This window comes from Puma concolor, chromosome A3, assembly GCF_028749965.1.
Source record: "Puma concolor isolate L17-30 chromosome A3, mPumCon1.1.hap2, whole genome shotgun sequence".
In the NCBI taxonomy this organism is placed as follows: domain Eukaryota; kingdom Metazoa; phylum Chordata; class Mammalia; order Carnivora; family Felidae; genus Puma; species Puma concolor.
Window position 1 is genome coordinate 125,040,062 of NC_141669.1, and position 24,274 is coordinate 125,064,335.

At 48.1% G+C, this 24,274-nt stretch overlaps 2 protein-coding genes and 1 long non-coding RNA gene across 4 annotated transcripts in view; 2 read left to right on the forward strand and 1 right to left on the reverse strand.

Moving 5' to 3' along the window:
• Positions 1 to 3,807: 3,807 nt before the first annotated feature.
• R3HDML (R3H domain containing like) lies at positions 3,808 to 13,985 on the forward strand. Its single transcript, XM_086702276.1, has 5 exons — positions 3,808 to 4,105; positions 7,046 to 7,164; positions 7,288 to 7,420; positions 9,007 to 9,122; positions 13,692 to 13,985. Exons 1-5 carry the CDS (start codon positions 3,848 to 3,850, stop codon positions 13,822 to 13,824), a joined length of 759 nt encoding a protein of 252 aa, XP_086558402.1. The 5' UTR covers positions 3,808 to 3,847; the 3' UTR covers positions 13,825 to 13,985.
• Positions 13,986 to 16,919: 2,934 nt separating this feature from the next.
• On the reverse strand, positions 16,920 to 23,756 carry LOC147582749 (uncharacterized). Of its 2 annotated transcripts, XR_015249486.1 has the most exons (3): positions 21,660 to 23,756; positions 20,928 to 21,080; positions 16,920 to 20,334 (listed from the first exon to the last, which is right to left on the reverse strand). It is a non-coding gene; the product is annotated as an uncharacterized LOC147582749 (long non-coding RNA). The 2 variants fall into 2 exon arrangements; XR_015249485.1 differs by having other exon boundaries at positions 20,928 to 23,756.
• Positions 21,690 to 24,274, forward strand: part of HNF4A (hepatocyte nuclear factor 4 alpha) — a 59,650-nt gene continuing 57,065 nt past the window's right edge. Inside the window, exon 1 of the mRNA XM_086702279.1 lies at positions 21,690 to 21,806. Coding sequence (XP_086558405.1) covers positions 21,758 to 21,806 — 49 coding nt within the window. The 5' untranslated portion in view covers positions 21,690 to 21,757. The remainder of the gene's footprint in view (positions 21,807 to 24,274) is intronic.

Consider the following 24,274-nt stretch of genomic DNA (forward strand, 5'->3'; position numbering starts at 1 on the left):
CAGATGAGGAAATTGGGGCACAGAAAGGTTAAGTAACTTGCCCACCGTCGCACAGATGGTAAGCCACGAACCTGGGTGTCTAGATCCAGAGCTGTGCTGGTAGCCACTGAGCCCTACTGCCTCAAATACGACTACTCTCTGGAAGAATTTCCCTTTGCTTGCCCAAGCCCGGAGAGAATTCCGACAGGGAGGAGGATGACGTAGTGGCTGAATCCAGCTGGTAAAATCCAGAGGTGAGAAGGTGTTCTTACCCTAAAATGAGATCCCGGCCCAGGACGTTAATCTGGGCCATCCCTGGTTATTTCCTGCCCCACCCCTACTGTTTTGATCTACTGAAAACCTGCCGAAAGGGGCACGGGAACAGGTTCAGACCAGGAGGACAGCAGAGACGTTCCCACCTGGTGGAGTGGCCTGGGGGTGTTGCTGTGTGTTTGCCCGGTGCAATTTTCTGGGTTTCTGTGGATGTGTGAATGTGTGTGGTAGGAGATGATGCTTTTGTATGTGGAGCTGTCTGTGTCTCTGTGCGGAGGCAGCGTGGCCAGCCTGCCCGGGCACCTGACCCATCTGTGCCACCCACTGGATGTGTGACCCCAGGCAAGTGACTCACCTCTTTGTGACTTAGCTGCCATGTGCCTATAAAAATGGATATGATGACAATATTAGTACCTACCTGATAGAGTTTTTCTGAAGATTCAATGAGCTCATCCAAGTAAGTGCTTAAAATAGTGCCGAGCACTGAGATAGGAGCAAGTATGGATGGCTTATATGTTTTCACAGGATTAAATGTGTAAAGGGTGAGTTCCTGTATATTTATGCAAGGGCACCCGAGGGGGCACAGTAGAAAGGATCTAAGGGGATGGGGAATTGAGCCGTCTCCGTGGTTTGTAGGAGGAGGATGCGCTTGCGGGAGTGTGTATATGCAGGTGCGTGTGGTGCGTGCCCAGGGGAGGCATGTGCATTCTGTAAACGTGTGAGGATGTTCACCGCAGAGTCCCCATTACCACACAAATAAGCTCCCGGCCCTAGGACAAGTCCCTGAGGCTCTGTGTGCCTCAGTCTCCCCAGCTGTGCCATGGGTGGGGTTACTGCCTCAAAGGCTGCTGTGAAAACCAGTGAACCGTGGATGTGAAGCTCCACTCGTGTGCAAGCCATAGAAGAAGGTCCGTTGAGCGTGCTGACAGAGGGGGGCATAATCGTTGGCACTCCTGGGTCTGTAAAGGCCAAGGCTGTTCGCATGTGCCTACCCTGGGCTGCAGAGTTCCCCCTGGGTGCCGTGGGTCCCAGCCTGCCATAGGCGGGTAAGCCCTCAGTCCAGCTTTTTTCATGGGACATCTGAGGCCCAGAGAAGGATAGGACCTTACCTCAGGACACACAGCACTCTGGAGGCAGAGATGGGGCTAGATTGGAGCCCAGCCCCCTTGTCTTTCTAGCACGGTGGTGAAAGCCTGTCCCAGACAGGGCCAGCACCCCCAGCCCTCACTGCCTCGGCCTGCCCCACCTCCCCCAGCGTCCAGCAGGCAGCCACTCCGGCAGGAAGATGTGTGCTTTGGCAGCAGGCATGGTCTGGGCCGGGAGGCTGAGGCTGGGTGGCTGCCAAGGGCGGGAATGCCATGTGTCTGGGGAGAACCCCAGCCCCCAGCGCTCCATTGCCACCTGGCTCAGCTGGGGACCCCAACACTGAGTTCTGGGGATTCTCAGAGGTCACTGGAAGAGGAGGCTGAAGGCTTACAAATGCTTCGACTTTGGGTGTTTTTATAGAACCTCTTTCCTGTAAGTCTACTCTCTCCATTACAAAAGTATTGCTTGTTATTTGTGAAGAATACAAGTAATCAGAGAGGAGAAATTAAACTCCTGTCTTAACCTAGAAATACAGCAACTCAGAGACCAAAGGGTCTTTGACAACACACACGTGCACATGCCTGTATAGACATCTGCACGCTGGTGCATGTGTCTGTGCAAGCACACACACACACATGCATACGTGCGCGCACACACATACACACACGCACACGCACAGAGCACACGCTGTGTACCGGCATAGTTCTGAGCGCTCCACAATGTTAATTTGTTTTATCTTCACAACAGTGCTAGAAGGTAGGTACCATTATTACTCCCATTTTACAGACGAGGCACAGAATGACTGAGTAACTTGCTCAAGGACACCCAGTTAGTGAGTGAAATAATGGGGATTTGAACCCAGATCCATCGCTTAATTCATTAGGCTGCATGGTGCTCCGTTCGAGTGGCATGCTAGTGAACATCCTCCTGGGCTCTTTCTCTGGGCTTCGATGTTGGTTTGGTTTAAAAAAAAATAGCATCCTTAGAAACAAACAAAGAAACCCAGAAAATGGCATCCTCTTTACATACTAACAGGGCTCTGGGATCAGACTTGGATTTGAATCCTGTCTCTATTGCAGACGGCTGGCTTGGCTTTGGGCTCGTCCCTTCATCTCTTGGTCTCAGTTTCTTCACCTGTTAAATGGGGAGCTATAGTATCTGCTTCTGAGGGTTGGCTGAACTTGTGTGTGTAAAGCACTCAGCCCAGGCCTGGCATATAGTAGGTGCTCATTAGATGGGACCAAGTTAATTGCCTACTCTGAGGCTGGACAGCTTCGTAGGGAAAACAGTCAAAGAATACTCTCCCAAAGCAAGGTGGCCTTAACGTTGGGGTCTGGAAGGCAGAGAAAAGCCTCTGTCTCTGGGGTTTCCAAGGTAGGAGTGCTATTTCCTCCTGGAGTCCCTGCCATTGTCACATCCCTACCCCAACCAGCAGCTCAGCCCAGCCCTGCACACCCCAGGTGGAAGCAGGAAGAGCAGAGGCGCCAGAGGGCGGGAGAGGAAAGCCCACAAACGGGCAGGCGGAGCCTCGGTCCAAGCCTGGCCTGGCTGGAAGGGGAGGGGGCTGTGGGGCCCGGACGTCAGATGCCATCAGCTCCCAGGGGACCGTTAAAGTCGCCGCGCTGCCAGGCGGGCCAGGGTGTCTGCAGAGGTCCCTGCCTCCTCGACGCCCGCTGCAACCCGCCTGGGCTGCCCGGCCTGGGTACGCGCCCCTGGGAAGCCTGCTGCGTGGTCGCCCGCACGCACGCCTCTCTCTGGCTGTCTTCTCTTTAACTGTTTTCTCCCTCGTCTTCTCTGTTCTTCTTTCCCCTGTCAGAATTTCTCCCTCTGCTTCTGTCTCTCCCATGCTCTTTCTCTTTTTCCCCCGTCACTGTCTCCCATTCTCTCCTTATCTTTCCACCTTCCAATTTCCTTCACCCCTGTTCTCTTTTTTTCAGACGGCTCTTGGGTCTCTTCTCGTTTTTCTTCCTCTCTGCTTCTCTTTTTCTCTGCCTCATCCTCCTCCATCTCCTCTGCCACCCGATTCTTCCTGTGTCTCACTCTCAACCCCCAAAACACAGCAATTCAGGGATGACAGGGCCTGGCAGTATGCCCCGGGGAAGGTTGGCCCTGCCCTCTGAGGGCATCGATGGAGCCCACTGGGAGCAGGATTGGTGAAGAGGGTGTCCGGGCTGGAGAGGACAGGTGTCTGTCTCCTGGGCTCGTGGGATGGGACCCTGGCTGTGATGCCAGCTCCATCTGTGTCACACGGCCTGATCAGGATTAGCTGCTGTCCAGGCATGTCCCTCCATCACCCGATCCACTGAGTCCACTGGGGTGGGAAGGACAGGGTGTGGGGGCATCAGGACTAGAGCTGAGTCAGGAGATCTTTGCCAAGTTCCCAGGGGTTAGTTAGCACCCTCGGGGTGGCAGTGCTGGAGAACGCTCAGGGTTTGGTGCCCTCGTGCCCACCCCCTCCAGGCAGCCGGCGCTGACTGCACGAGGTGACGCGTGACCCTTCCAGCCAGCTATGCCCCTGCTGCCCAGCACCGTGGGCCTGGCAGGCCTGCTCTTCTGGGCAGGCCAGGCAGTGAACGCCTTGATGCCCAATGCCACCCTGGCACTGGCCCGGACCGAGGGCACAGCCGTGTGGCCCCTGAGTGGCCTGGGGGTGCCCCGGTACCGGCGGAAGCGCCACATCTCTGCCCGGGACATGAGTGCCTTATTGGATTATCACAACCACATCCGGGCCAGTGTGCACCCACCTGCGGCCAACATGGAGTATATGGTGAGTTCCCGTGCCTTCCCCTGTGCCCTTTCCAGCAAATGTCAGTCAACTCATTGTGTTCTGGAAGGGCTGGACCACTTGCCAGCCTGGCCCCACTAGCCAGTATCTCGGTGTCTGGGTCCTGTGCAAAGGGCAGGAATTACTCTCCCCATTTGATAGATGAGGACACTAAGGCCATGCGCACAGGTTGTCTTGGGAAGTGGGGTCAGCAGACTGCTGTTTATGGGGCATCCACTGTGTGCCTGCACCTCACCTACACATAACCCTGAGGGTTCTCCTCTGCCTTCGACGTGGAGATTGCAGTCTCCTTTATCCAAATAAAGAAACCAAGAGGCAGAGATTTGCCAAAGGTCATCTGGTTGGGATTCTAACCCAGGTCAGCCTACTGCGAAAGGTTGTGGTCTTAACCAACACAATACCTTGCCCAAGGATTTTGGCTCCCTGCTGGGGTCTGCAGGGGGTGGGTGGCTGGAGAGGTCCATGCTATTGTCTCTTTGCGGTAGGGGTCTGATGGACACTCACAGACTGTACTCAGCAGGCCTGTGGGGGGAGAGTTTGGAGCAGCGGGGACTGGTACCTGGGGTCTCAAGCTGAAGAAAACTGGCAGCTGAGCGGCTGAAGAAGCTGAGAGATATTCCCTTAAGGAGGCAGGACCAGTGGCTGTCACCCCAGCCCCACAGAAGCCAGACTCTCAGAGTGGAGGAGGGGACTTTCTCTTTATCACAGTCCCTCCCCCAGGACCTTTGTCTCAAACCAGCCTGGAGAGATAGGCTTCTAGCCCACCCACAGATTTCTTTACAGAAAGAGATGGCCAGTCTCCCCGCTCCAAGACAAACATGTGCTTCTCAACAGCCTGCAAATCCCTGTGCTTTTGCAATGTGTCCATTCACTTAGGTAGTAACCGCTGCTCAGAGGTAGGCAGTACGCTAAGCCTCATGGAGATGCTGAGAACAGGATGGAAAAGGTGTCTTCCCTCATGGGGATGATAGAAAACAAACATCCACAACATAACAAATGGGTAATACAATGTCAAGTAGGCATAAGGTGTTGGGGAAGGGCGGGGATAGGAACCAGAACGGCAAGCAGCTAGAGGTGGGGGAGTCATTTATTTGTTCATTGACTGACTCATGCATTTATTAGCACAGGGGCTGGCACACGGAAGGTCCTCCATTTTTCAAACAATGACACATTTATTGTGCACCAGAGTGTGTGTAAGGCACTCATCCCAACGAGTGTTTAATTGTTGCATGCGTGGTGGAACAGAGAGAGTGAAACAGCTCACCATGGACCCCAGCAGGGTCAATGAATGTGGGTTTGATGTTAGCATGCTCTTTCCCTCACTTTACTCCTTTGGTGCACGAAGGAAACATTCCTCTGCATTCCCTAAGAGTGCCAGTTGGATAACCCTGGAAACATGTTTGGACCCCTCTCTTGCTATCCCTGTGGCTTCTTCACTAGCTGCCTTCTGCCCGCAGGACAGGCATCTGACTAAGCATCCTTTGCCCAAGGAATCCTTTCTCTCCCACAGCCTCCCCAAAAGTTCCCGTCGCCTGTTTCACATGCTCACACCCACCAGGATCGTAATGATTGTTTAATGTCTCATTTCCTTGCTAGACTGTCAGTTCTGGGTGCCTAGAAATATTGTTCAGTATTTGCTGAGTGAACAAATATGATGAATGAATGAATAGTATCTCAGAGAATCCTAGGAAGTCAGAGTGGAAGGAAACTGGTATTTTTCTAAAAAAGTGGTCCTTTTTCAAGTTATAAAACTTGCGGCAGTCACACATTGGAAAATTATGAAGCTGTTGGGAGGGAGGAGGGGGTTATTCTTTATGTGTTGATGTGGAATAGCCACTAAGATAACCTGTTTGGTTGAGCAAAAGCAGCCAGGAACCTGATAGAAGGTCTGGTTAGCTGCCATTTGTCAACAAAATGTATAACTTTTATATTAAATACAATTATATATTTATATACACATATAATCATATATACTTATATAATTATATGTATTATATATAATCATATATTTTACATATACTTATATAATTATATGTATGCATGTATATTCATGTATATATACTTGTACAGGTATAGAGTGTTTCTGGAGGAGGATGCCTCTATGGGGCAGGAAAGGTGGGGGAGGAAGTCGAGGATTAAGATGAGAAACTTTCGGGGCGCCTGGGTGGCTCAGTCAGTTAAGCGTCCGACTTCAGCTCAGGTCACGATCTCGCCGTCCGTGAGTTCGAGCCCCGTGTCGGGCTCTGTGCTGACAGCTCAGAGCCTGGAGCCTGTTTCAGATTCTGTGTCTCCCTCTCTCTCTGACCCTCCCCCGTTCATGCTCTGTCTCTCTCTGTCTCAAAAATAAATAAACGTTAAAAAAAAAATTTAAAAAAAAAAGATGAGAAACTTTCTACTTTTCCTCCTTTAGGCATCTCACATATTAAATTTGTGCATGTTTTCACTATTCAGGAAAAAAAAAAACCTTTTGAACTGAAAATGTTTAATGTTAAAATAAACACATTTTAAAAATACAATAAATAAAATAATAAACCGGTTCCCTCCCCATCACCCTGGGCTCAGTCACTTCCAGGGACTGCTAGGAGCTCCCGCACAAACACCACAGAGCCCGCTCAGAGCCGAGAGCCCCCAGCCTGAAGTCCAGTGGCGGGAGTGGGGGTGGGTACCAGACGAGGAATGGGAGGTCAGGGTGGATCTTGGCTCTGGTGTGGACTTGCTGTTGACCTTGACGTCATAGGCCTTCTCTGACTCTTAGTTTTCTGATTTGTCCAGTGGATTTGGTGCAGGGTTCCAAGCAGATGGAGGAGAAACAGGACCAGGACAATGCCCATCTCAGGACACCGCTGGGATAGCGGTTCCCCCTCCTCCCAGCCCACGCCGGTGCCCCGGCCCCAGGGAAGTTCATGGCCTTTCTTTCCCCAGGTCTGGGACGAGCGGCTGGCCAGGTCTGCTGAGGCCTGGGCCACCCAGTGCATCTGGGCCCACGGGCCCTCACAGATGATGAGACACGTGGGCCAGAACCTGTCCATCCATTCTGGCCGGTGAGTGACCTTTTTCCCTTCGTCCTCTCGGTCACTCGATGAGGTCACGGAGCACGGTGGTGGCGGCAGGGTAGCTCCTCCATTCCCCAGCCAGTGTGCCTTCCATCTGCTCTGCCTCCCCAGGTACCGCTCGGTGGTGGACCTCGTCAAGTCTTGGTCTGAGGAGAAGCGGCATTACTCGTTTCCGGCCCCCAGGGACTGTCGCCCACATTGCCCCTGGCGCTGCAGCGGCCCTGTCTGCTCCCACTATACCCAGGTACCCCTTTGTTGGGAGGAAGGGCCGAGGGAGAACAAATCCTGGGAGCCTAGAAGAAGAATGTGGTGGGACAGAAATTAGAAATAGACCAGAGGGGGTGCCTGGGTGGCTCAGGTGGTTAAGCGTCTGACTTCAGCTCAGGTCATGATCTCTGGGTTCGTGAGTTCGAGCCCCCATGTTGGGCTCTGTGCTGACAGCTTGGAGCCTGGAGCCTGCTTCAGATTCTGCCTCCCTCTCTCTCTGCTCCTTGCCTGCTTGTATTCTCTCTCTCTCAAAAATAAATAAATAAACATGAAAAAAATAAATAAATAGAACAGAGGCCCTATGGACTTCCTCTCACACAATAAGCATATTCCTGGAAGGTTGTGTGTATGTTGAACTGAGCTAATTGCATCTTGTGTTGAGTGTCTTGTGTGGGCCTGACCAGATTGTTTGACCCCCAAAATGGAGATGTGTGGTCTGACGAGTTCAAGAATGCTTTTGAATTCAATAGGTCCAAACACTTTCTAGTATATTCTAAGAATCCCACTATCTTAAAAAAGTGGTAAAATAAAATGACAAAATTGTAGTATATTTTGAGTGCTAATATTGAATATGTTACCACTTGTTACACATAAAAATATAATGCCATGTAATGTAGGAAATGGGACCGAAAATTCCCATCACAGGACCAATATTTTCTTTTTCTTCTTTTTTCTTTTCTTTTCTTTTTGAGAGAGAGAGAAAGAGAGGGAGAGAGAGAGTATGCATGAGTGGGGGAGAAGGGCAGAGGGAGAGAGAGAAAGAATCTTAAGCAGGCTCCACACTCAGTGTGGAGGCTGACTCGGGGCTTGATCCCACAACCCTGGGGTCATGCCCTGAGCTGGCATCATGAGTCAGACGTTCAACTGACTGAGCCACCCAGGTGTCCCAGGACCAATATTTTCTTTCAGTCTGTCTATCTCTCTGTGACTCATTTGGAATTAATGTCAAAACTCTACCTTGGAGACCCTCTAGGAAATATGAGGCCTAGACAATGTCCTTCCTGATATCCCAGAGGACATTATTGCCTTCACTTTACCAAAGAAACTGAGGTGTGGAGTGGTGAAATGACTTGGTCAAAGCCACACACTAGTGATGCTGAGATTCTGATCCAAGGCTGTTTAACTCTAAAGTTTGTGTTTTAACTCTAACACAATAATGATTTTCAAGCGGTAGTCACTAGGAAACAAAGAAAGAAAGAAAATTAATAGAACAGTATAGAAAATATTAGCATATGTCACACATGAAAATATTAAATATGGGTTCACAAAACTTGTGTTCCAGCTGTGTGTGTGTGTGTGTGTGTGTGTGTGTGTGTGTGTGTGTGTATTTTGTGCACTAACAATTCGAAATTCATTCCTTACTGGTGGTTGTAGTAAAAAAACAAAAACCTTGAGAAACATTATAGCACAATGTGTCTCCAGGAACAGGAGGCAGATGGCTTCCCCGGAAAGACCTCACGTAATGCCCACACCCTGAACCACAGCCAGGAGCCTCCCTATGCCAAGGGGCCTGGGCCCCCCTGAGTTCTTCTCAAAGCCTCCCCTGTCATTGTCCTTCCTCAGATGGTGTGGGCATCCTCCAATCGGCTGGGCTGTGCCCTCCACACCTGCAGCAGCATCAACGTCTGGGGCAACACCTGGCGTCAGGCAGTGTACCTGGTCTGCAACTACGCCATTAAGTAAGTGCAGCCCCCAGGCAGGGGGCCGTGGGGCACAGGGGTGGACCCTGAAGGTGGAATGGGCAGAATTCAAAGAAACCTCAATACCATACAACTTGGTAGTTTTAGAGTCAATTGATAATTCTTTTTCTTTACCCAAATTGCAAAAGTGATTGGGAGACAGAGGACCAAGTCAGGTGGATAGGCAGCCGCGCTGATGAAGTCAATAGCAGAGAAAGTGGTTGAGATGTGCCAGGCAAGCAAGCTTGCAAATAGCTCACTCTCAAATTGGACCTGCACACCGATTGACTGGGGACACCTGACAACCGCAGTCCTCTTCCAGTAAGTGCATTGCTGGCCCCTCCAAGCTCGTCACAGGAACAGAGCAACAGAGAACACACGCTCCCTGCAGCCAGGCAGATCCCAAGGGAAAGAGAAGAAGCACACTCAGTTCCTTCCTCCAGACTCTCCAATCAGCTTGGTGGGAGGGAGGTCACGAGGGGCCTTCGTATGTAAGCCTCTTGGAAACATGGAGAAAGAGGAATGGAAGTTACAGCCGACTTACACTATACAAATTTGCCAACATTGCAGACTCTCATATAAAAACAAGAACAGGGGCACCTGGGTGCTCAGTTGGTTAAGCATCTGACTTTGGCTCAGGTCCTGATCTCATGGCTTGTGAGTTTGAGCCCTGAGTCAGGCTCTGTGCTGACAGCTCGGAGCCTGAAGCCTGGTTCCGATTCTGTGTCTCCTTCCCTCTCTGCCCTCCCCGGCTCATGCTCTGTCTCTCTCTCTTTCAAAAAACTAAGTAAACATTAACTAAATAAATAAATAAATAAAAACAAGAACAAATTCTAAGTAAACATAATATTTAGAATTTCAAAATCACATGCTGATAATCACCTTTTACTCTCAAGTAGTCCTTAGCCATTTACAAAATATTTTCATCTCGTTATCTCATTGAAGAGATGAAAGAGAAAGAAGGAAGAAAAAATGAGAGTGATACTGGGAAACTTTTTTCCTTTTTTAAAAGAGTAAGAAATTGAGGATCAGGGAGGTTAAGTAACTTACAAAAGTCACAAAGCCAGGAGGTAGCAAAGCTGTTTGAAACACAAGTCTTGATTTCAAGTCCTATGTTCTTTTTTGTTTTTCAGTTTATTTTTGAGAGAGAGAGTTAGAGAACAAGCTGCAGAGAGAGAGGGAGACAGAATCCCAAGCAGGCTCCATGCTCTCCAAGCACAGAGCCCAAAGCAGGGCTCAAACTCACACAACATGATATCACGACCTGAGCCGAAATCAAGTCGGAAGCCCAACCAACTGGGCTACCCAGGTGCTCCTCAAGTCCTATGTTTTGTCTACTACATTATTCTGATATTCTGGAAGTCATTGGTAGCCTGAACACAAGTTCTCAAGCCCTTTACCTGTTAATGGTGACATCTATTAACAAAGTATCAGCCCAGCTTTATCAGACACAAAAACACAAAGCAAATTTCGTTACAAATGGCTTAAGGGGCTGTTCCAATTTGCTGATGCATCAAACTTTTGCAGCATTAACAGCATAATTGTTAAGATTTTTATTATCTGGAGTCAAGACTGTCAGGGTTCAAATTTGTGATTTAACTTCACTTCTCCATGCCTGTTTCTCCACTTGCAAAATGAGAATAAAATAGTACCTACTCGTTATTACTGAGAGAAGTAAATGATTTGACCCAGGTAACACCCCCGGGCTCATGATAATGTCAGAATATATGTTGATGCTTACTGCTGCGACCACATCTGGGTTTAATGTCCAGCTCTACCATGTGCATATGAGGACTTTGGATAAGGCATTTCATCTCTACAGGCCTCACTCTCCTCTTTTAAAAGAGGGCTAATCCTGGGGGCAATTGGGTAGCTCAGTTGATTGAGAGTCTGACTTCAGCTCAGGTCATGGTCTCACATCTCATGACTTTGAGCCCCGCATTGGGCTCTCCACTCTCGTCGCGGAGTCTGCTTTGAATCCTCTGTCTCCCTGTCTCTCTCTCTCTCTGCCCCTAAATAAAATAGGACTAATCCTACTTACCTCACAGAACATCACAGCACATAGTTGCCCACAGTACATGCTTAGTAAATGGTGGCCACAATTATAACTAGGTTATAAACTCTTCGAAATAGACCTAATTCATTTCTATATCCTTTTACTACAATGATTTCAACCCCCTTTTTTTTTTTTTAACATTTTTTTTTCAACGTTTATTTATTTTTAAGACAGAGAGAGACAGCATGAACAGGGGAGGGGCAGAGAGAGAGGGAGACACAGAATCGGAAGCAGGCTCCAGGCTCTGAGCCATCAGCCCAGAGCCTGACGCGGGGCTCGAACTCACGGACCGCGAGATCGTGACCTGGCTGAAGTCGGACGCCCAACCGACTGCGCCACCCAGGCGCCCCCTCAACCCCCTTTTTTAAAAGCAGAACTTTTTCCCCAGTGGTTAAATTAAATAAAAAAAAAAAAGAATGACTTTTGTTCCATCACCCTCAGGTGTCCCCACCGCCCCCAAACTTCCAGAAGCACCTTTCGAAAACTATGGACTCACAGCATCCGGCACAAGTCTTGGTGCCCTATAGCTGCTCCTGAAGTGTTTGTTGAATGAATAAGTGAGTGAACTCCATATAAAACCAGAAATGCATACTTTTCTAAGCACTTTGGCTGACTTTATTTACAGTCGTTCAACAATCACTTTTGGAGATAAAAGGTATCCTTTCTGCCCACAATGAGTATTCATATGAAGTGCGAGAAAATAAGGCAAAGTTAACAGTGGCGAGATGATGAGGCAGTCATGAGCAAGAGCTAGGGAATGATTTTAGGCCTTGAGAAGAGGAGGGAGAAAAGAAAAATCTGTGGGCTGGGATGGGGAAGAGCGGGTATGTAAGTTAGATCTGTTGGAGCAGTCTGGAACACCTGCCCAAAAGCTGCACATGTGCTTCTGTGAGCTGGGGGTCAGCCAACTATGGCTCATGGCCAAAATCTTGCGTGCTGCTAGTTTTTGTAAATAAAGGTTTATTGAAACACAGCCACGCCATTTATTTACATATTATCCAGGGCTGGTTTCAATGCAGTAGAGATAGACGGCCCACAAACCCTAACATATTTACTATCTGGCCCTTTACATGAAAAAAATTGCCAACCCTGGGGCATCTGGGTGGGTCAGTTGGTTAAGTGTTTGACTCTTGATTTCAGCTCAGGTCATGATCTCACAGTCATGGGATCAAGCCCCACATGGAGCTCTGCACTGACAATGCGGAGCCTGCTTGGGATTCTCTCTCCCTCTACCGCTTCCCGGCTCATGCATGCCCACATGCGCACATTCTCTCTCTTTCTCAAAATAAATAAATAAACATTAAAAAAAAAATTGTCGACCCCTGCACAGGCAATGGGAAGCCACTAAAAGTTTTTGAGCAGGAGAAAGTGATGAAAGTGGTTTGTTTGTTTTTAACAGCTTTATTGAGATACAATTCACATACCATACAACTCACCCATTTGAAGTGTACAATTCAATGGGCTTTGGTATATTGTTACATTATTAATTTTTAAAAAATATGTGTAACGTAAGATTTGCCATTTACCATTTATCATTTTTAAGCATACAGCTCAGTGGCATTAGTTACATTCACAATGCTGTGCAACCATAACCATTATCTGCTTCCCAAACTTTTTCATCATCCCAAAGAGAAATTCTGTAAACACCGAACAATCAACTCCCTATCCCACTTCCTCCAAAAGGCCATCATGGTCTCTTGAAAGGACTAACTCAGGAGCAGGTAGGATGGATTTGGGATCCGGCTGTTGAAGAAATGGACAGCAGTGGCCATGATGAGGCTTCAAGGGCATGTGCCCCCATGATTGAATTATACTCGTCATCTGATTATTCTAGCTTCTATTTGCACAGCACTTTTGAAGGTCATAAAGTGTTCACACATTTTTGCAGATACCATTTTATTTATTTATTTATTTATTTATTCATTCATTCATTCACTCATTTTGAGAGAGAAGGAGGGGCGGGGAGGGGCAGAGAGAGAGAGAGAGAGAGAGAGAGAGAGAAATCTCATGCAGGCACTGTAAGTGCAGAGCCTGACGCAGGGCTTGATCTCACCATGGGGAGATCCTGACCTGACCTGAAATCAAGAGTCGGACACTCAACCGACTGAGCCACCCGGGTGCCCCTCATTTCTTTATTTTATTCAGAAGAAACGAGGTGGTTTATTCTGTTACCAGCTGGGCAGAATCCCAGATCAGAACTCAGAGCTGCCTGAGTCAGGGATGGGAGGTGGGGTGGAGGAAATAAGAAACCCAACACTTACTGAAGAGTCGCTTATTCGCCAGGCATGGTGCTGGGTGCATGCACACAGGGCTCCCTTATTTGATCTTCGCTGCATCCCAGTGAGAGAGAGGAGTCTTCTCTTGGTTTTATAGATGAAGAGACCAAGGCTTACAGATGTGACTTGCCCAAGGTCGCATAGCCAGTCAGTGGTGGTGCTGGGATTTGGAAACCTGTGTGAACATTGCTCACATAACTCTCTGTCCCCATCTCCTTGGGACCTTTTCTCTTCCAGGGGCAACTGGATCGGCGAGGCACCATACAAGATGGGGCGGCCGTGTTCTGCCTGTCCCCCAAGTTACCAAGGCACCTGCAGTAGCAACATGTGTTTCTCTGGACTCAAATCCAATAAGCTTCTGTGGTTCTAAATTTCCCCCAGGCCCTGGCGGTGCCTCTGGCTTCCTCCAGAGGATCGCTTCCCAAAGACCAGGTCAAAGAATAATTGTTTTTTTAAAGGACATAATTGGGTTCACTCCTCTGATCTGAATTTTCCCTCCTGACTCCTTCCATTCCCAAAATGTCCAGCATGTGCCTGAAGAAAACAACCTTTTCTTTCTTCCTTCCCTTCTTCCTTCCTTTCTTTTTCTTTCTTTCTTTCTTTCTTTCTTTCTTTCTTTCTTTCTTTCTTACAGCTTTCTTCTCTCCAACTTCTGGGAAAGAGGCCCATATCTTTCATTGACTCAGTGCTCAGAGATCCAGGGCTAGATGGGGCTGCCTGGCTAACTCTCAGGTCCCAAACCCACAGGTCTTTGTCCATCCAGTGAAGAGTATTTCTGAAACGATCTTTAGCCTGAAACCCACTTTCATTCACTCAATAACAGCCAAACTTTGAGGACTTGTGGTTCACTCCCATTGCGTGTTACTGGAGCCACCTGTCAAGCTCCCCTTTTACAGATGGATACACTGAGGCTCAGAGGAGGGTGTGACCTACTGATGGCTTCACACTTTGTCTGCAAGGGCACCCAGCTGGGAGCTCAGGTCCTGACATGCCCTACAGGCTGTCTGACTCCTTTCTGAGTGCCCAGATGGAGTGCAAAACCAAGGCTCAGCCCATGCCGCCTGAGAGAATTGTCTTCTTCTGAACCTGTCTTTTTCTCTACCACTCCACATGTTGGTCTGTCTATCTCTCTCTCTCTCTCCCCCACATCCCATAGAGCCTCATTCTCATTCCCATAAACCATTTCCCCTCTCCCCGCCCCACTCCACCCAGATATCATAACACACAAAAGTCCTTTTGTTTCCAGAGATAGTAAAACCTCCCCCACAGACCTTGCCCTCCAGCTGGGGACCACTCCCTGCCTGACCAGAGAACACTCCATTCAAAGACCTGATGGAAAAACAGCCCCTTTCCCTAGACTCCTTACATCGCGCTGAATGGAGTGAGTTTTCTTCCCACTGGTCATTCCCACCTAGGCCACGACCTGTGCATGCCAACACCTCTCCACCCTCTGTCCCGGGCCCCCAGTAAAGTCCTTTGAGATCTGATGTGGTGGCTCTTTCTGGTTCCTCCTTCTCTTAGGTCTCAGAAGGGGTCAAAAAAGGAAGGAAGGGAATTGAGGAGGGGGAGATGGAGTGAGGGCAAAACCAGCTCCAGAGGAAGACCAGGAGAGGGGGCTAACGGCCCCTCAGCCCCTGTTTTGTGCCAGGCACGACAAATAGATCAGCGTGCAACTGCATGTGTATGTATTACTGTTCCATTTTACTGGTGGGAAAAGTGAGGCTTAGGATGAGTGCCCATTTCCAAATGCGGGAAACAGGTGAAGGGAAACAAATACACTGTTGTGAGTTTATTATTCGCAGATTATATCCTTCCTACTTTTTTTTTTTTTTTTGGGGATGGAGTATTTTCATTTGTAAAACAGTGGTGATGATAAATGTTAGTTTTTTAAAAAAAATATTGGGGCGCCTGGGTGGCTCAGTCAGTTAAGCACTCAACTCTTGGTTTCAGCTCAGGTCATGATCTCACAGTTCATGAGTTCAAGTCCCGCATCAGGCTTTGTGCTGACAGTGTGAAGCCTGCTTGGGATTCTCTCTCTCTCTCTCTCTCTCTCTGCCTCTCCCCCATTCATGCTGTGTCTGTCTCTCTCAAAGAAATAAATAAACTTAAAAAAATTATTAACGTCCTTATGTTGGGGGGAAAAGGCTTGCCACCCTATGCCAATTTCCCAAAATGTTCTGGAAATTTAAGTGGCATGAGATCCCCTGAATTAAAAGGTATGCACAAGGTTATATAGCTAGTAGGGAGCAGACATAGGATTTGAATTCAGCTTCATCTGCTCTCAAAGCCTGTGTTGTTTTGACATTGCCTTCCTGTGTCCCAAGTACCAGAAGAATGGCAAGGACAATCACTGGCATCTATGAACTGTTTAGTCCCCTCTCAATCTCATTGAATTATCACAGCTATCTTAAGTGATAAGTGCTGTTCCCATCTGCCCTTTACAGACATAAAAACTGAGGCTAAAGAAGCTGGATTTGAATATGTTCTATGTGACTCAAAACCCCAATGTCTTAACCCATTTGCTCTCTGCTTCTCAGCTAAGAAGGGAGAAACTCAGAGATTGGACAAAGGTAGGGACAATTAAGCAAAAAGTGACATTGTAGGGGCGGGAATTCCAGGTGACCTCCGGGGCTTCCCTCTCATGAAACTGCCCTTGAGCAGAGCCCACGCTGACCAAGAAATGAGCAGGTTGGGCTTGCTGATGCCAGCCAAGCCTTGGACCCTGCAGACCCAGGGTGAGGGCTCAGGCTGAGAGGAGTTGCCATAGCATCCTGGTTTGTTACTTTGCTGTTCCCACTGAAGGGCAACAGTGCTTCCCACTTTCTCCTGCAAGAAATCTGCAGGAACATTGAAGCCTCTGTAGGATTTTACTTTTTGAAGATTTTCATACCCCAACCTCATTTGGTTGCTCATTCACCAGCTGAGATTGTTAAGAGCATAGACTCTGGAGCCGGATTGCCGAGGCTCAAATTTAACTTCAGAGCTAAGTGTGCTTGGGTAGATTACTGTGAGCTCTCAGTGCCCGTCTCATCTGTAAATGGGGACACTAATAGTATCTGCCTCATGAGGTCCTTCAAAACATTAAATGAATGAATACATGGACAGCACCTAGAACAGTGTTTGGTATATAGTAAGTACTATAAAAGTGTCAGCTCTGAGCACAGTGGTCACTAATATACAGATCAAGGTGGACAAACTATGGCTCACAAGCCATATCCGGCTCACTGCCTGTTTTTATAAATAAAGTTTTATTAGAACACAACCAAGCTCATTTGTTTTTATATTGTCTATGGCTGATTTCATGCTCCCACAGCAGACAGGAGTAGTTGCAAGAGACCGCATATCTAAAACTCAAAATATTTACTCTGTGGCCCTTTATAGAAAATGTTTATTGACCCCTGAGATCTATAATGTTCCCAGGCTCCTAGAGCTTGTAATTCCAGTGTGACAGGGAGGCATTAAACAGAAGATGAATACAAATACTTTATTGTAATGGAAGTAAGTGCCATCTGGGAGAAGAACAGGGAATTACAGGCTCCCATAAGGACAAGGGGGCGGGAAGCTAGGGGAGAGAGCACAGGGCTTTGTCAGGTTCTAAAAGACGCCCGCTGGGTGAGAGGGAAAGGGAATGAACTGATCCTGGGAAGAGAGGCAGGGGCCAAGTCAGGCACAATCTTGGAGCTTCACTCAAGGACAAGGGGGAGGCACCACAAGATTCTAACAGTGGGAAGACATGTCAGATTTGCATTTGAAAAGATAATTCTGGCTGCATTCAAGGGGAATAGACTTGACAGGGTCAGAATGGATCCTGGGATCTGGGTGAAAGGCTATTTCAATCATCTAGGTGAGAAATGAGGATGACTCCTACCAAGATGATGGCACTGGAGACAGGGAGAAGTGGATGCCTTTGTGAGATGTTTAAGTGGAATGCAGGGGGATTTTGTAGTGGTTGGGTGCGGGTGTGAAGAAAGTGGAGTAGAGAAGGGTGCCATTTTATCAAGACGGGGAATTTAGGGGAAGGAGTTTCAATGGAAGTGAAGACCAGGAGTGCAATGATAGGGGCATATCATATTTGAGATTGTGAAACATACCAGTGGAGATATCTAGGAGATAGATGAGGCCAGTTGGATTTATGAATCTGGCCTCCAGAGGAGAAATTTAGGTTGAAGATACATAATTGGGAGTCATGAGTATACGGTTGGCCTTGAGGCCATGGTAATGGATATGATTATGGGAGGAGAGATAACAGAATGAAAAACAAGAAGTAAATCTAGAATTAAGCTCCAAGTAACTTTAGTATTTAAAGACAGGTCGAGAAGCATGAAATGTCAAGAGACAGTCAAGAAGGAAGGAATCCAGAAAACTATAGTAGTGTGGATGCTAACGGAAGAGGAGTCAACTGTCAAATGCAGCCAAATGTCCTTTGAATGCTTCAGTAAGAAATCATCTCTTCCACCAAGGAAGACTGTGTGTGTGTGTGTGTGTGTGTGTGTAGGGGGCAGTTGGAACAGAAACCAGACTGAAAGTGGGCTGTGCCACAGGAGATGGGGAAAAAAGAGAGCCCTGGTATAGGCAACTATTTTGAAAGTTCAGCAGTGAAGGGAGGAGAAAGGTGATACAGTGGCAGAGATGGGAAGGAAGTTATTAAGGGAAGATTATTTATTTATTTATTTATTAAAAAAATTTTTTTAACATTTTATTTTTTGAGAGACAGAGAGAGACAGAGCACGAGCAGGGGAGGGGCAGAAAGAGAGGGAGACACAGAATCCAAAGCAGGCTCCAGGCTCTGAGCTGTCAGCACAGAGCCCCACGTGGGGCCTGAACTCACAAATCGTGACATCATGACCTGAGCCAAAGTCAGACACTTAACCGACTGAGTCACCCAGGTGCCCTGGAAGGCTTTTTTTTTTTTTTAATAAAAGAGATATTATAGCATATTTCAATATTGATAGGATTCTGCTTCTAGAAATTTCCTAGAGATATACTCCCCACATGCGGCTCAAGACCTGTGCAGGAAGACATTCACTGTTTGTAGTGACAAAAGCCTGGAAACATCCTAAATGTCCAGCAAGAGGACACTAGTCAAATCAATTATAGGACACTCACACAACTGGATCAATACTCAAGTGAATGAGGTAGGTATGCCAGGACGGACACAGCCCTTAGATACCAAGCGGGGAAAGGAGCAAGTGGCATTAGAGTGTGTTTAACACGTTCCCGTGCATTTTATGCATTTACATTTGTGTCTATGCATTAGTCAGCTTGGGCTACCATAACAAAATACCATAGGTCAGGTGGCTTAAACAACAGAAAACTATTTTCTCATGGTTCTGGAGACAGGAAGTCCGAGATCCAGGAGCCAGAATACTTGGGTTCTGGGGAAAACGGTCTTTCTGGCTTGCAGATAGCCACCTTCTCACTGTGTCCTCCCACAGTCTTGGAAGGACACTTATCCTGTCAAAGCAAGACCCCACCCTTATGACCTCATTTAACCTTACTTACTTCCTAAAGGTCTTATCTTCAAATACCATCACATTGGGAGGTTAGGGCTTCAACATAGGAATTGGGGAGGATACAATTCAGTCCACAGCAGTGTGTACGTGTGTATATGTTTAATTTCCGGGAATATAAACAAGAATTTGTATTATAGGAGATGGGCTTATTGTTCATCATATGCTGTTCGCACAATTTTCTTTTTCTTTTATATTTCTTTTAACGTTGATTTATTTTTAAGAGACAGACAGAGTGTGAGCAGGGGAGGGGCAGAGAGAGAGGGAAACAGAACTGGAAGCAGGCTCCAGGCTCAGAGCTGTCAGCGCAGAGCCCAGTGTGGGGCTTGAACCCACGAACCGCGAGATCATGACCTGAGCCAAAGTTGGACGCTCAACCGACTGAGCCACCCAGGCGCCCCTGCACAATTTTCATTTTTAATATGCGAACGTATTACTTTTTTCATTAAAAAAAAAAAAACTAGTTTAAAACAAGTGAAAGCAAAAGGAAAGATCATCTCACATGGTTAAAGTTAAAAAGACTGACAACAATAAACAGCGATAAGGGTATAGAGCAAACAGGAGCTCTCTTACCCCACTGGCAGGAATACAAAATGGTATTCATACAAAAGTCTGACCACTTCGGTGAGTTTGAGAGTTTGAGAGTTTCTTATAAATTAAACACACACCTACTTGATCAACCAGCAATTCCTTTCCTGGAAATTTAACCAAGGGAATGAAAACATATGCCTTCAGGAAGGCTTGTTCATGACCATATGTAGCTGTGTAATTCACAATAGCCCCAGACTGGCAACAACTTCAATGCCTGTGACTGGGTGAACCAGTTACAGAGTATCTATTCAGTGGAATACGGAGGTAGTACCAAGGGACCTGAATGTGGGTGAACCTCACCAACATTCTGAGCAAAGGAAGCCAGACACAAAAGAGTAAATGCTGTCTGATTCTATTTCTATGATATTCTAGAAAAGACAAATCTAATGTAGAGTGACAGAAAGCAGGTCAGTGTTGCGTGGAGAGGGAGGTGCTGGAGGATTAACAGCAGGGGAACAAAGAGAAGTTTTGGGGGGTCGTGGAAATGTTCTGTATGGGTTCATACACTTATCGAAGCTCATGAAACTGTGTACCTAAAAAGAGTGCATTTGATTATATGTAAATTATACTTTCAACAGAAAGTTGATTTTAAAAGTCTAAAGAGGGAGAGGTCAAATATGTAGGAGAAACCCCATGGGCTCACGGGGGGTTCCTGAGCAGGGGGAAGAGGCAGGTGCAGACCAGGTGGATCTGGGTGAAGGAGGTGCAGGTGAATTTGGGTGAGGCATTTGGGCATGTCCAGGTTTAAGGCTTCTTCTCTGTGCAGAGGTAGTCTCGTCCTGCTGAGGATGAGAAAGGAAAAGTTGCGAGGAGTGAAAAGATTGGAAACAGAGGGGCGCCTGGGTGGCTCACTCCGTTAAGCGTCTGACTCTCGATTTCAGCTCAGGTCATGATCTCGCGGTTTGTGAGTTCCAGCCTCATGTCGGGCTGGCTCTGCACTGACCTCACAGAGCCCGCTTCGGATTCTCTGTCCCCCCTCACCGCACCCCCCCACTTGCTGTCTCTCAAAAATAAATAAACATTAAAAAAAAAAATTGGAAATAGAGGTAGAGACTAGACAAGCCAGGAGAAAGGAAACAGTATAGAAGCTCAGGGTGGCATGGAGGGGTCTGTCGAAGCTGGTGATTTCAGAATCCCAAATCAAGCCACTGGGCACAGTGCTGGGACAAAAGAAAAGGGACTGCTCCAAAAGAAGCCAGGGAGCAGGTGTGCATGCAAGAGAGCTGAGATGCAGGAGGGTTCTGCCGTCAGAGAACAGAATGCAGATTTCAGCAGTAGTTGCCTTTTGAGTAAGAAGGAGACCAGTGGACCAGGAGAGGGGGTGGGCAGAGTCTGACATTTGGTTTGTTTCTCCGTCCCTCAACACACTCACCGGTTTGTAATCAGGTCTGTGTCATAATATCTTTGAATAATCTTTACTATCGTCTGATGAATGCCCATCTCCCCCAGTCGTCCACAAGTTCCATGGGTGCAGGGCTGATGCCTGCTTTGCTTGTTTCTGTATCCCTGGAGTCTAGCACAGGACCTGGTATACAGTGGGTGCTCAGTAAATATATATTCGATGAAGGGGAGACTGTGGTTTATAATGCTGACCCAACTCCTCTGTCACCAGCTGTGAGATTACAGGCAGGCCACGTCTCTCTGTGGCTCAAGTTTCCTCACAGAGGCTTAATTTAAATGTGGCAATACCTGTGTGCCACTCCCAGCATCCAGTAGGTGCTCAATAATACAGTCCTCCACTCCCCTCCTTTTCTCTGCTACCCCTCCCTCCTGCCACAATGCCACACCCATTATGAGGAGCCATAAAACCCAACCCAGGTTGGACTCTCACCTCCTCATCGCCTCCTGGCCAGTCCCTTACCTCAAGTTGGGGTGAGGGGCTGATGTCCCCTACATCTGGCTCCAGGTGCCCCCCAACCCCAGAGAGCAGGACTGGGGCCCAAGTGGACCTCGGATCTGGCCAGGTTGCCATTGCCATGGTAACAGTGACAGTCCTCAGCCGCAGGTTCCCTAAGTGACTGGTTACTCTTTAACATATCCACCCACCTTGGGTGATTAGAAGAATCAATAAGATAACCAGGCGGTGGCAGCTGGCTGTACTCACTGCCTTCCTGGTGGACTGGCTCCCCGTGGCCCTGCTGCCGCTGTGTGTGGGGCCCGGCTCCTCCATGCCCCCGCGTCTCTGGCTGGGTGGGCTCGGCCATGGTCAGTGTGAACGCGCCCCTCGGGGCTCCAGTGGAGAGTCCCTATGGTGAGTGGGACCAAGGGTCGGGTGGGGGGAGGACTGGACAGGGCAGGACCATGGTCAAGTTTGGGAGGCCATGGGACGCCCCATTATGTGTTTCCGAGGAACACAACGACTCTCTAGGGCCTCCTCCAGAATGGCAGGAACCTCAGGGGATGCATGTGGCTTGCTTCGCTAACGTCCCAGAGGCATGGCAGATTTGGTCTGGGAAGGGCTGGGAGGGGCCGTAGGAGCCCCCCCCCCCCCCCCCCCAGGGGCTTGCTCCTTTCGCCTCGGCCAAGAGAGACTGCTTTCCTGGGCACGTGTCCCAAGGGTCTTTCCAAAATTCCACAGAGGGCGGGGCTGGAAATACCAACCCATTTGCCAGGGACGAGTGGAAGCCGACCGGAGCCTTGCTGGGCCTAGCACAGAGCTGGCTCAGGGTCTAGGTGGGATGGGACCCCAGGGGAGGGCGGGGCAGGCCGCTCTGATGAGCTCTGGATAATTCACCAAAGGGAAGCCAAGTCGAGCAACACAGCGTGGGGCGTGGGGCGTCGGAAAAGAATGGTCTCTTGCTAGATGTATGAAACTTAGGTGCAAGGCCAGGGAAGAACGTGTCACTGAAAGGTGAAAGCTTGGGCTCTGTGGCTGGGGTGACTCCATACTGGAGGTAACGCAGCAAACGTAGAGGATGGGTAAACACAGCGTGATGCATCTTTAGCAAGGAATGCTAGCCCATTGTTGAAGGAGCAAAAATGTAGATCTGTTTGCAGATAGGGAAGGACCTCCAGGTTACACTTAGTGAAAAAAACAAACTGAAGCACTGTGTGTAGCATTTTACATTTCTGATAACAGAACGGATATTCGCATGTATATGTACACACACGTTTGTATTTGCACAGAAAGCCAGTAGACAGACAGGAAGAGACTGGTAACAGAGTTGTGTTTCTGAGGAGGGAGGTTCAATAAATTTTTTTTTAACCTTTTCTTGCACATTTTGGATTTTTAAAAATTAGGTGCGTTTTGTTAAGAGATTTAAATCACACAAACACACATAGTGTTTGGCCTCTGGAATCCAGGCTCTAGTTCTGTGACTTTAGACAAATTATTCAACATTTCTGTGTCTCAGTTGCCTTCTCTTTGAAGTGGAGATAGGATGTCTTACAGGCCCTCACAGAGGACTAAAGGAGACCAAGGGTGTAAGCCCTAGGCACCAGGCACATGATAAGGACTCAACAAATATTGTTTAATATTGTCATTAGCTGAGGACAGATGGCCTCAAGGAATCAAGGACTGGTCTCCTGACTGGTCCACTGGGATCTTTCTTCGACCTACCACCAAACAGAAGTTTGTGCTGTAGTGGAAGGAGCAGAGGCTAAGGAACCCAAAATAGCCTGGGGATCCATCCCCATACCAGCTGTATGACCTTGGGCAAGTTACTTCCCCTCTCTGAATCTATTTCCTCACCTGGAAAATGGACCTATCTCACAGAGGGTGGTGCAGTGAGAGGAGATAGCACAGTTGAAGGGCTAGGCATGTCTTAGGTGCTCCATCCAAGGTTGAAACACAATTATAAGACTTGGTTGACCCTGTAGCCAGAACAAGACTGTGTCTTGCATAGGGACCAGATAGTCAGCTGCTGTGGAAGGAGGGCCCCAGGCCACAAGCCAAGGCTAGGGATGAACAGAAGGCCCCCCACATTTCTCCCAGGGGGGTACTATAATAATATAACCTGACAGCTTCTCACTGTATTCCAGGTCTATGTACTTTGTAGGGTGGCCTCATGCCCCTTCATCCCGACCTGTACGCAGTGCTCACCACAAAGCAAGTGTTCAACACACATTTGTTGGATGGTTGGATGGATAGATGGTTGGATGGATGGACGTTCTATGCCTATTACTTTAACTCCTACAACAGCTATTCCAGATAATAATATTGTTATCTCCAAGGATAGAAGAGAAAACTAGAGCTCAGGATTGTTTTTGTTTTTTTTTTAATTTTTTTTTCAACGTTTTTATTTATTTATGGGACAGACAGAGACAGAGCATGAACGGGGGAGGAGCAGAGACAGAGGGAGACACAGAATCGGAAACAGGCTCCAGGCTCCGAGCCATCAGCCCAGAGCCCGACGCGGGGCTCGAACTCACGGACCGCGAGATCGTGACCTGGCTGAAGTCGGACGCTTAACCGACTGCGCCACCCAGGCGCCCCAGGATTGTTTTTTTAAAAAAAAAAAAAAATCATCTGACTTCAGTCCATTTGTGACTCTCTTGACTAAGCTACAGATCTGGGCTGGGCAGAGAAAGGAGAGCTCCTATGGCCAGATTTGCAGCAAGCATCAACAAAAGAACATTGCTGTCCTGGGACAGCTGGGCATTTGTGTGTGTGTGTGTGTGTGTGTGTGTGTGTGTGTGTGTGTGTGTGTGTGATGGTGGCTAAAAGACCTTGCTTTCGAGATAAAGTAAATCTGGGTTAGCATCCTGGATCTGCCCCCT